Source organism: Suricata suricatta, chromosome 2, assembly GCF_006229205.1.
Source record: "Suricata suricatta isolate VVHF042 chromosome 2, meerkat_22Aug2017_6uvM2_HiC, whole genome shotgun sequence".
Taxonomy (NCBI): Eukaryota; Metazoa; Chordata; class Mammalia; order Carnivora; family Herpestidae; genus Suricata; species Suricata suricatta.
Genome location: NC_043701.1, coordinates 5,302,435 through 5,314,953, shown reverse-complemented (window position 1 = coordinate 5,314,953; position 12,519 = coordinate 5,302,435). Strand labels below are relative to the sequence as shown.

General features: G+C 55.7%; 1 protein-coding gene across 1 annotated transcript in view; it reads right to left on the bottom strand.

Moving 5' to 3' along the window:
* Positions 1 to 9,541: 9,541 nt before the first annotated feature.
* The window catches only part of CRYGN (crystallin gamma N), a 9,862-nt gene continuing 6,884 nt past the window's right edge, over positions 9,542 to 12,519 (bottom strand). Inside the window, exon 4 of the mRNA XM_029954389.1 lies at positions 9,542 to 9,671. Within this exon, the coding sequence (XP_029810249.1) occupies positions 9,542 to 9,671 (130 nt within the window). The remainder of the gene's footprint in view (positions 9,672 to 12,519) is intronic.

Here is a 12,519-nt window from a genome sequence, read left to right as displayed (position 1 = left end):
CAATGCGGTCCGGCCTGGCTCCTCCTCAGAGACCACCCCCCAACCTGTCCCCACCCACTTCTCCGGCCGGCGCCCCCGCCCCCACCCCGGCACCCCGCCTCCGGACCCACCGCCCCACGTGCGACTCCCGGGGCGGGGACCGAAGGCCGGGACGAGGGAGGGGTAGGTGGACGCGAGGGTCCGGTGGGGTGAGAGCCACACGCCCGCTGCGCGCCACCACCGGGCCAGTGTGTCCCCCTCCAGGCTCCCAGCCCTAAGGACCCTCCCAGCCAAAGGAGGGTCTCCCCTCGTTGGAGATCGCCCCTAGCCCGCCCCAGCTGGGAAATGACACACACGCCCCGAATTCTAAACAAGGTCCGCGAGCGGGGTGGCGGAGGGTGAGCCCGGGCAGAGCTGCGTGGTGGCGTTTCCCGGAAAGGTCAGGTTCACCCGTTGCTGCGGCCGCGGGGTCCTAGGCGCCGGGCTTCCGCCGTCCTCGTGCTGGGGGTGTGGGGCCCCCACCCACGAGTCCATCCTTTGGCACCCACTCCCATCCCCGTCCCGCCCCAGCGCCCCGGACGGCGCACTGAGGTCTCTGCGGGAACCCCACAGCCCAGGATGGGAGCCCTCCCGGACTGTCTGCTGGTTCCCATTAAAGCGGTTCCGGCGCCCGCTTCGCTGGGGGCGGGGCGGGGTGGCCGCCCCCACCCCCACTCCCCGACTCGGATCCTCCAGGTCCTAAAGGCAGCAGAGTTTCCCGGGGGGCGGGGTAGGGGAGCCAGGTGGCTTTGGAAAGCCAGCCAGACCTCGAAATGGCTGACCGTGCTGGACACGAAAGGAAAACCCCGTAACGGGGTCCCAAAGGCCACCGGACAGTGTATTCTCCAAGCGGCTTACCCAGAGAAACCAGCCTTTCTCTGATCTTGTGAATCAGTTCACACTTTAGCTTAAGGAGCTGGCCCCAGTGAAGGGTTTAGGGGTGGGGGGCAGTGGGGTTTGGAGTTGTGGGAAGACACAACACCTCTACCTAGAGGTGGGCTCAAAGGAGGCGGAAGGGGGGTGTCATCCGGCCGGAGAGGGGAAGACAGACACCCTGAAGTATCCTAGAGATGGACTCCCCAGAAACTGGATGCTTGCAGGGAGGCAGGGAGGACCCCGGAGTCTCTGCTACTCTCAGAGGGGTGGATGGGTTCAGAGATGCTCCCACAGGCGGATACTAAGCTCATTTCAGGGCCTGTGAACTTCGAAACACCATTGCAACATCAGGTATGAAGACTGAGGGGCAGCTGGCGGCACAGACGCTCAGAAGAAAACCCAGAGGGAAGAGAGGCTCCTCCCCTGGGCCGCTTCTTCCCTCGGGGTCCTGGTCTCATTCCTTTTACCTTCTCTGCCCCCGGCCCAGGGTCCCCCCATTCCGGACACAGGACTTCCACACAGTTCCTAAAGTGGACTTGCTGAGATGCCATTTGCTTTTAAAAAACAGAAAGGAAAGGAGGAAAAAAAGCGTTCCTCCCCCTTCCAGTCCAGATTTCAGCCTTTACGAGGCAGAGGGAGGGATATTTGGGACCAGAGAGACCTTCCCAAGCCTCCTGACCTTTCACTCGACAGACAGCAGCATCGCTGGTGTAAGGCTGCAGGCCCGCTCCGCTAGCGCCTCTTGCAAAGCATGCCCTGAACCTACGCCACCCGGGGTGGCACTTCTCACCGGCGTCTCGCCTACGCCTGATGACCCAGAGGTGAAACCAGGTCCCTGTATTTACCGCCACCGTCAGACCGGAAAGTAATGATTTCCAAGGCTGGCAGAAATCTTCCCTACATATTTCATCCTCCCCCAGACACTAAACACACAAACCGAAAATCCTATGCAATCGGAATGTTTACATTATTTCGCTCTAATCAAGTGACCGTGTTAAGGCCGGCCCACTTACCATTGTGTAATAACTCCTAACTTCCACAACAACTACTCGAGATAAATACTATCTTTCTGATTTTGCTGCTGAGGACAGTGAGGCCTAGAGAGGGTAAGTAGACAAAGTCACCCAGGGAGCGGGAGATTCAGGGCTGTTGGGCTCATGTCTAAATGCTCGGTCTACATAATGCAAGTCAATCAGTGGCTTAAAAGGAGAAAGCGCACCCCTCGTGGTAATTCCTTTTCCTCCGACGCCTCTGAATTTTCCTGGAGAGAAATCTCAGGCAAAGGTCTGGCAAGAGTCTCTTTCTCTGCATCTTCCAAGAAGGATGTGTGGACACCCCACTAAGCGCATTTCTCTGTGGATGGAGACAGGCAAACGCACAGCCCGTCTCTTGGCGCCTGGTGCACTTCTGCCTCTTGCAGAGATCTCGGACATGCCTGTGGGCATCGGTCCGGTCGTGGGCGGCTTTTATGCACACCGGGCACCGGCCCCAGCAGCGCATGGTGGTTAGAGTGTGTGTGCATGTGTGCCTGTGTGTGTGTGTGTGTGTGTGTGTGTGTGTGTGACTAGAAGGCACAAGGAGGGAGGCTTGTTTAGCAGCATCTGTTTTCACTCATTCCAGAAGATTTCTAGCTGCCCACAAAATGATGCATTTGCTTGTTCTCCGTGTGGATCCTGAAGCCAATTTAATCCGTACTGGAGCTGTTAATCCTACTACGCGTATTTTACATGAGGTTCGTGTGTTTCCGGTCGGAAGCCAGGGTCCGCTGAGCCACTGACTCTGCACCTGCCTTAACTTTGCTGGGCGCCGGGGAGGGGAGCGAGCTGGTTCCGTCAGGGTCTTTGGTTGTGATGGGAGAAACTGGGTTCACCCAGTGGAGGCAAGAGCAGGGGACTTGTCAGAAGGCTGTCCGATGAAGGAAGAGAAGAACATCCAAATTAAGGAAAGCTAAGAATTAGGGAAATGCCGGATCTTAGCACCAGAACTTGGATTTGTCTCCAGGAGGCTGTTAGGAGTTGACTTGGCTCCAGCCTTCTCTGTCTCTGTCTCTCTCTGTCTCTCTGTCTCTCTGTCTCTCTCTCTCTCTCTCTCTCTCTCTCTCTCTCTCTCTCTCTCTCTCGGTGTGATCCGGCACCAGGCTTCATTTCTAAGGAGGGGGAATTTAACTGCCCTACCTTGACTTTAGTTTGGTTGGGAGCAGGACCCAGTGGCTACCGCCTCGTCCGTGTCGGCTGCTTGTGGGGTCCCACAAGTCACAGCCGCCCATCCTTTGGCTGCCCAGCGCTCACACCCAAACACCCTTCTTGCCATGGCCACAAGTCCCCAAACGACCTGCTTGACAGTGACCACCCCACGTGAACCCCACACGCACGGCCCCGTTCCCAACACCCACCTGGTTCACACGCTCCGAAGTGATGTGACTGGTGACTGTTGTCCGAGTCCAGAGCTCGGAGTGTGATCCCTTCCCAGCCACGCACCGTCTAACGGCCGACAGCCTGTGGACTGAATAAAACCAGAAACTGAAAACCTACGCGATCTGTGAAAAGAAGAACATTGTAAAGACGTATGAGACATAACAACCAAAAACTACTGGGCAGAGGCTGCCATTCTTGTTTCAGGAACTGACTCATGTGTCGTCTGCCCCCATGACCCATTGCTGCTCCCCTGGCTTCTGGGTCCCCTCTCTGTCTCTTTGTGGAGACCCAAACCTTAATTCCCGAGGGCCTGAGTCCCTGGTGGCCCTGCCTGTGTGCAGCTGTCTCCGTGTCCCGCTGATCTTCGTTGCTGAATATGACAATCAGCATGGTAACACTAATATTTATTGAACACTTTGAATATGCTAGAACCTGTTACAGGTGCTTTACGGGTCTTATTTCATTATCCTCACGATAACATTTTTATTTTTATTTTTTATTTAAGTTTACTTATTGAGAGAGAGAGAGAGACAATGGGCAGGGGAGGGCCGGGGAGGGTGCAGAAGATCTGAAGCAGGCTCCGCAATGACAGCAGAGAGCCGATGTGGGCTCGAACTCATGAACTATGAGATCGTGACCCACAGCCGAAGTTTGACACCTGACCACCTGAGTCACCCAGGCACCCCACCATAACATTTTTATATGTTTATTTATTTATTTTGAGAGAGAGCATGCATACGAGTGGGGGAGGGCAGAGAGAGAGAACCCCAAGCAGGCTCCGTGCTGTCAGGGCAGAGCCGGACATGGGGCTCAAACTCAAGAACCGTGAGATCATGACCTGAGCCAAAATCAAGAGTCAGATGCTTCACTGACTGAGCCCCCCAGGCGTCCCCTCCCAACAATAACATTTTTAAATAATCTCTATGCCCAGCGTGGGGCTCAGACTCCCGACTCCAAGATCAAGAGTCTCACGTTCTACCAGATGCCCCTTCATAATAACCTTTGGAGGAGGTTCCATTAATATCCCAGCTTGCTGTAGGGAAACAGACACAGAGGGGCATTAACTCTTGCAGGGTCGCACAGCTAGAAAGAGGGGAGGCTGGGCTGGAGTCTGGGCACTGTCCATGGGTCACCTCCATCCCTTTCCAGGCCACCGCTGGGTGGGGGCCACGTTGCCCCGGAGGCCGGCCAGGCCCCGTCGTCAGCACCCTGGCTCCCCCACATTCTGCTGGGCCTCCCCTCAGAGACTTGCTCGCACGTGGTGTGCTAGGCCCCTTAAAAGTCGAAGTATTTGCTTTCGCCATGCATCTCTGTCTGAGGAAATGGCCCAAGGTCTAACTTAAAAACCGAGGAAAAAGTCACAGGAGGCACCTGTCACATCCTGGCTGGTGCCTTCCAAAGGACGGGGCCAGGAATCACGGGGTTCTCTGACACGCTGCCCCCAAAAGCCCTCTCTTCACCTTCCTGATTCTGCAGATCCACGGAGACCTCAGTGGATTGCTCAGAGTTAACTCTGGGACGTCCCCCTAAATCACCCGGAGCCCGAGGTCTTGGAAGGTGACGGGGCTCCCTGAGACCCAAGCTCTGTGCTGCCTTGTGCTCTGAGGCCCGACCCACCACCGCACCTCCCAGCAGAGGCTCGTCTACCCGCTCAGAGTCCAGATGTTTCTTCACAGCCCCTCCTGTCAGCATTCCCTCAGAGACAGCCTTTTTAAAGATTCTAGAACTTCGGTCAGCAGTTTATTCCTTCTGGCAAGGGTGGAGTTGGGGGAAATCAAATGGGAGCCCTTGGGGTACCAGCCAAGGGGGGGTGAGGTGGACACGTGTGAATGTGTCCGACTCAGCGTTCCTGTCTCTCTCTTGGTCAGAACCAAGTTCTCTGTGTTACGCAAGGGCTCCTGGCCTTTCTGTGTCATTTCACTATCGAGTTGGCATCAGCCCGTCCAGTAAGTTGTTAGAACACAGACCACGGTCCCCAAGCCAGCACGTCAAATACCAGACTGTCTTCTCCATACCCTCAATCGGATCCAGAATCGTGTTCCTCCCTCTTGGCCAAGCACCCTCAAAGTCCATCCCCACATCCTCCAGATTTCTGATGATGGAAATTCGTGGGTCCCTGTGATTTCTCCGGGGAGGACTCATGAGGGGCACAGCACGAAGAAGGCTGTCCACTCCTCCTTCAAGGGAAAAAGCATCTTCCTCAGGTGAGTGGGGAGGGTTCCCAAGTCCTCCAAGTCCCCCAACTGTCCCCGCTCCAGTGGGTGGGGGTCTCATTCGTTTCTCATTAGAGTTTAAGTTTCACATGAAAGACCCGGAAAGTTGATGGATACAACTGGGGGGTCCATTTGGCAATCTACCGAATCGGTCTCCAAACTTCGTTTCCAGGGAGATTTTTAGCCTGTTCATGGAAAGCCTTGGTTGGGTTCCCCTACGCACTTTATGAGAGGTAATCTTGGTGGCATCCAAATACCCCGTGCCGTAGAAGCAACTATCCATCATGGCGTCTGCATTGTGCTTCCCTCTAAAAGCGTTTTATAACAGCATTGGTGTGGTCCTTCGAAACTCTGCTGGTTCCAGTGGGCACCTGGTTCCATTTGGCCTCAGATGATAACCTGACTCATTGTTTTGCTACCCTCTGCTGGGGGCGGCTCTTTCCTTCCATGACCGTTGCCCATGACTGCTGCAACCAAGTACCACAAAGATGGCTGCCGAGACCAAGTACTACAAAGATGGCTGCCGCGACCAAGTACCACAAAGTGTGTGGGTTAGACAACGGGAAGGTTAGCAGATTGGTGTGCACTGGGCAAGGCGGGGGGAGGGGGACACAGTTACATGCTAAGTCACATATTTTCTCTCCTTTGTGTACGGATGTCACACTATTGGCGCACTTTCTGCAGGGCAGTAAGAGTTCTAGAACCTCCGCGGTCCCCACTGCCCTTAAGTGTCACTAATTTGTACAAACCGGGAAGAGGATGGCTTATATGAATAGATGAACTGTTTGATGATAGATTGTTGATTGAAGAAACGTCTGTCTCCATACTTCTTTTTTTAAATTTAATTTTATTTATTTAAGTAACCTTTACACCCAGTGCGGGGCTTGAATTTACAAGCCTGAGATCAAGAGTCGCGTGCTCTACTGACCAAGCCAGCCAGGCACCCTATGAGGTCAACAGTCACCAGAGAGTGAAGAGCAGAATTAGGTATGTATTAGGGACTGTTTGCTTGTTTGTTTGTTACAGTTAGGAACGCTTTCAGATGTAAGTAATAGAAAATCTATTTCTGGCAAAATAAACAGGAGTTAATTTCTCTAACAGAAACAAAAATGGATGCCGGCCCAGGTTTAGCAGCTTAACGATGGGCTGGAGCCAGATTCTCTTTGCTTTGCTCTCATGATTACGAGAAGGCTGCCCATGCTCCTGGCATCACATCTTCATTCAAGGCAGGAAGGCCGGGGAATGGGGCTTTTTATCAAGACAGCAAAAGCTTTTTCAGAAGCCCTTTGAATAATCTTTGGTTTTCATCTCGTGGCCCAGAGCTTTTTCCCATGGCTGTGTCCCTGAGCTGTGTCCCTGAGCTGTGTCCATGCCAAGGGCGACAGGGAGAAGAGTAGTGTCGGTGAAGACAGGCAAGGGGAGAGGAACGGGATTGGACTGGCTAGTCCACAATGTCTGTCCTATCTCCTTAGGTCTTTGTTGAGTAGTGTTTTTCAAACTAGGGAGTCGTGACCCACTGGGGGCTGTGAGATTCATTTAGTGGGTCTCTGACCAGCATTATTTTAAAAGAAAATACCAATGTTCAGCTCCATCGTGAGGGTCAGGACAGTTCTGTGACACAGCCCTTTCAGTCGCCTATCATGACCCATGTATGGGTTTAATCAGAAAGATCGATGGGGCACCCGGGTGGCTCAGTCGGTTAAGCGTCCGACTCCGGCTCAGGTCATGATCTCGTGGTTAGTGGGTTTGAGCCCCGCTATGGGTTCCATGCTGACAGCTCAGGGCCTGGAGCCTGCTTCGGATTCTGTGTCTCCCTCCCTCTCTGCCCCTCCCCTGCTCATGCTCTGTCTCTCTCTGTCTCTTAAAAACAAACAAACATTAAAAAAGAAAGAAAGATTGGAGAGCCACTGCTGTGGGCCACAGACGGGAGTTACGTGCAGGCGCTGGGCTCAGAAGGCTGTGTCTTATGTCTCTTGCAACTATTGCACAAGTTACACTAAGTGTTTAAATCTAGGTCTTCAGTTATAAAAGAGAGAGGATACCATGCCCAGGTCATTACGTGTAAGCATGGTTTGGCTCAGTAATGGCTCAACAAATATTAGCTGTGTTGTTGTGAGTGGTATACTCTGATAACTCAGGATGGTCAGGTCCTGCTCTAACAGCCCAATGAGCTGTACTCAGAATTAGCTAAATGTCCGTATGTAAACAAGTGACGTTAAAATATTGGTTCCTCCCCCCCCCGGAAAGTTTACCTGGGCACCGTGCCACGGGCCAGCCCTGCAGGGTATTGTTAGCAAAACTCCTAGGAAGCCTGTTATTTTCTTTGCGAGAGGGCTGTGTTGAGGATTGTGGCACCGGTCCTGGGACCCGCGGAAGAAATGTCTCTTTGGCCCGAGTCCCAGGAACGGCTGTGTTCCTCCCGGAAAACTGGGTTCCTTTTAATCTTTCGGACCCCGCGTCACGGAGCCGATACTGTGGTCCCTCCTTGCTTGGGCCCCACCAGGAGGCCTGCCGCAGCAAAGAACCAGGACTTCCGACTCCACAGGACAGTGTGGACACGAACCTTCTTCTGGCCTCCCCTTTTCTTCTTCTACCTTTCCTGAAATCCCAACGATGTCTTTCACATGCTTTTTCTAGCTTACTTATTTATTTATTTACTTTTGCTTAAGTCGGACGCCCCTGGTTTTGGTGCGCAGCTCCTCGGTGTGTGAAGTGACACTTGAGTGTTCCCTGTCCCTGAGGGGGAGGGGCTGCCGCTCTCTCCGGAGCCTGGGGAGAGGATTTCTGGCCAGTAGCCTCCTTTCGTGGGGGGGGTGCCTGTTCTTGCTGCCCTTTTGGTCCCTGTGGTTCAGGAATCCCAGGGCCCAGCTGTGAGCGGTCACCCTGCCCAGCTCCCCAGGGACAAGCCCCCCAAATCCTCCATGGGTAAGGGATCCAGGAGACAACTTTCTCATCCCCAAATGGTGGGAGCCAGGCAAGATGCACAGAGAGCTGGTGTGATTGCATCCTCCTGCTCCTGCCCCTAACCTTGATCCCTCTCAGGTGGGACAGGGGCCCTCCCATCATGGCGATGGGTCTCCCTACAGACCCCCGCCCTCCACCCAGGGCGAGCGGTCCTGGGGACCACGCACAGACCAGGAGCAGGGTCCTCACCTCTGACTGCTCCCCTCCCCGCCCCCACCCCCAGCCAAGGGCTGGTCTCATGTTCCACAGGGTCCCTCTCTCGTGCAGAGCCCGTGCCAAGGGACAGGATCAGCAGGACCCTTCGGGATGTTTTCAATCACCCATTCCAAAGAGGCTTAGCCTTAGCTGAACGCAGCAGGGAAGCAAAGAGGCTGTTTACGAAGAAAAGGGCTCATTTTACATGTCCCGGGGTCACAGGCTGTGATGCAAGTCACTCCCTCCCAGGTGGCCAGGCCCCACCCCTAGCCGAGCAGGGGCTGGGGCTCAGCACGTTGGGGTTCAGCCCAGTACTCACCCGGGCTCCCCGAGCCCCCCTGTGCAAGGAAGGGTGCCTTGTGCGCTTTCAACGTGCTCTACATTCGGTGGGGGGACCGAGTGAGATGGGGGAACAGACTCCCGGGTAAGGGGGCAGGGGGCACCCACGGGGTCCTCTAGTATCTGGGGAGGGTCTTTCCCATCCCTTGGCGCCCTGGCAATGAGGAGGGGCTAGGCTTTTGCTCTTATTGTGGTAAAATGACAGAACAGACAGTTTCTTGTGGGAACCGCTTCTCGGCATCCAGGTCCAGCTCTGGTGGCAACAAGCACATCCCCGTGGCCCTTCCCCCCCCCCCCCCCCCGCTCCACCGTTGTCTCCGGAGCGCTCCCATCTTCCCAAACGGAGAACCCGGGGCGCACTCGATTCTGGACAAGCCTCTCACACAGCTGGTTTTCACTGGAAACCCAGAAGGCTTGTGGAGGGGAAGGAAGGTGTGTAGGGCTCTGAAGGGACCCTCTGGTGGGGCAAAGGCAGACAGGAGGCCTCCAGCAGGGACTGTGGTGAGCAGGGGGACAGCTGGGTCACCTGCAGGGGGTCGGGGGACCGGTGGACAGAACACTCCCGGGCAGGAACACCTGCGGCTTCAAAGGGAGCGCTTCTCCGGGGGTCTGAGTGTTCTGGAACCGGTTCCGGTCGGCAGGGGGCCGCGGGCTGGGGCCGGAGGGACGGACGGCTCTGGAAAGTCCTGGCTTCCCAAACCACAGAGCGGGGACACAAGTATGTGAAGCATGCGTGACCCTCCTCTGAAGGCACTGGCCCTCGGTCTACTGACGCCCTGGGCGGACTTCAGACAGATTGCAAGGCTGCCCACAAGCCCTTTGGTGGGAATCGTTACAGAAAGCAGATTTGCTGACAGATTAGGGAGCAGTGGGGTGGAGTGAGGGCAGGTCACCCAGGAGCACGAGCGTTAAATCACCGGTTCACGAGGACTTCCTAGTTCTCCACGCTGGGGAAGTGGGTGGGGCAGGGGTGGGGGGTGGGGGGCAGGCTCAGGAGAAACCTCCAGAACGCCTACCAGCCTGGAAGCCTTGGCTCGGGAGGCTGCCTGAAAACTTGACTGAGCTCCTCACCCCGTGGGAGGGGTGATCCGCCAGGAGGGGGCGCCGTCGTTACCCCCACCGCACGCAGGGGAAGTGGAGGCACCGAGCAGTGACCTGTCCGAGGTCACGTCGTAGGGAGAAAACCAGGGTGGGGTCCAGTCAGACCCAGCACCGGCTCTGGATGCTCCCGGGCGATGCGGCTGCTCCCCCACGTCCCGGGGGACCTTGACGCGTGCGTCACTTCCTGCCAATGACCGGTATTCATACAGCACCATCTTGCGTGGTTTTTCCAATTGTATACAGTCGGAGCTGCAGATGGGTCTGCACTCCCTTCACAGAGCAGGAAACCGAGGCCCAAAGCCGTTTGGTTTGTGTTGTGGGCTGAAACGTATGCCCCCCCCCATTTAAATGTTAAAAAATTAAATATTTATTTATTTTTGAGAGAGAGAGACAGAGCGTGAGCAGGGGAAGGTCAGAGAGAGGGAGACACTGAATCCAAACCAGGCTCCAGGCTCTGAGCTGTCAGCACTGAGCCTGACACACAGGGTTCGAACCCACAAACCGCAAGATCATGACCTGAGCCGAAGTCAGACGCTCAGCTGACTGAGGCCCCCAGGTGCCCTGTAAGCTCCCCAAATGTATATGTTGAAATCAACCCTCAGGACCTCAGAATGTGACTGCGTTTGGAGGCCGGACCTTTAAAGGTGGAACTAAGTTAAAATGAGGCAGTTCAGGGCAACCCTGATCCCAAACCACTGGTGTAGACAGGATTAGAACACAGACATGCACAGATGGAAAACGCCGTGAAGACCATGGAGACAGGCCTCAGGAGAAAGTAGTCTGCCCGCACCTTGATCTTGCACTTCTGGCCTTCGGAGCTGTGAGAAAACGAACGTCTCTATCTAAGCCCCCAGTCCTGGTACTTGTGACAGCAGCCCGAGCGGCCCCTGACCCTTGGCTCCCAGTTCACACTGTGAGTGGGTGAGTGGGGACGCCAGGCCCTGCTTTCCCGGCATGCCCTGCGCCGGGGTCAGGATCCCCGTCCTCCCCGGTCACAGGGAGTGTGAGCGAGACGGTGCAGCCTTGAGCCCGGGATTGCCACGGGGCATAAAATCCACCTCTATCTGCAAAGGAGCGGAGCAGGGCGCTGGGCTGGTTGGGAGCAGAGAGGTTGGCAGAATCTGGGTTCGCATCCTGAGTGCGTGTGACCTTGGGCAGGTTGTTTACACTGCCTCCTCGTTTGCAGTGGTGATAGAGTAGGACAGCCTTGGGGTTATTGTGCGTAATAACACAGATTCCGTTACTACAGCGCCTGGTATGAGTCAGTGCCCAATAAACGCCCAAGGTCATCATCACATCCACAGGTAAAGGCGTGTGGGGCTCTAGGAGCCTGGGGCCCAGCTGGGACTGCTGACCCTCCTGTCCTAGACCCAAGTGGAGCACGGAGGGGCCAGCCGAGCAAGGCCGGGGTCCTCGCCGCGGGAAGCCCGCCCCCCCAAAGTGGAGACCAGCTGGCTGACTGCGCTTGGAAAGTTCCGCCCCCCCGAACACACTGGCGGAGAAATGAAAAACAAGACCATGACTTCATACAAGTCTCCTCCCTCTCAGATACGGTGACGGTGTATTTACATGTGGATTCGTTCCGGACTTAGAGATTCGAACTCGTTTGCCGTCAGTCTTTGGGAATTTCTTCAAGTTCACGATCTGTGCCCTGTTGTAGAGGGAGGGTCTGGATGGAGACGGCCCGCACCTGGCCGGCCTCAGTCCCACTCAGCCAGGGGCTTCCAGGCTGCAGGTGAAAGGAGGCGGGCTGGGGAGTTCGGGGTGCAGGGCACACCCTTTGTGGACGCCATCTACAAATGACAGGATAGCAGCCCTCTCCCCATCCTGGGGTAGGGGGGGGTGGATGGCCACCCAGTGGTGTGACTTTTTTTTTATGTTTATTTATTATTGAGACAGAGACAAACGGAGCATGAGAAGGGGAGGGGCAGAGAGAGAGAGACACACACACACACACACACAGAATCCAAAGCAGGCTACAGGCTCTGAGCTGTTAGTACAGAGCCCGACATGGGGCTCGAACCCACAAACTGTGAGATCATGACCTGAGCCGAAGTCGGATGCTTAACTGAGCCACTCAGGGGCCCCAGTAACTTCTTTGCTTAGAGGGGTCCCCCAGCAGATGAATGGGGGCCCTATGCCTTTGCCACCCAGATCCTGGCAGGTGCGCTGTGAGAGCCCGCAGGGACTCACCTTTTCCACTTCTCTCTCAGGGAGGGCCGTGGGGTGCAGAGGCAGAGCCCAGGAAATGGGATGATGGCATCTGCACAGCCACCCTGGAGATTCTTGGTGGTCCTCCTGGGACCCCATTTCCCTCCCTCCCACCACCCAGCCTGTCCACAGCCCAATTCTAGTTTCTGTACTAATTCCAGGGTTCGAGTACTTTCCCATGGGGGTCC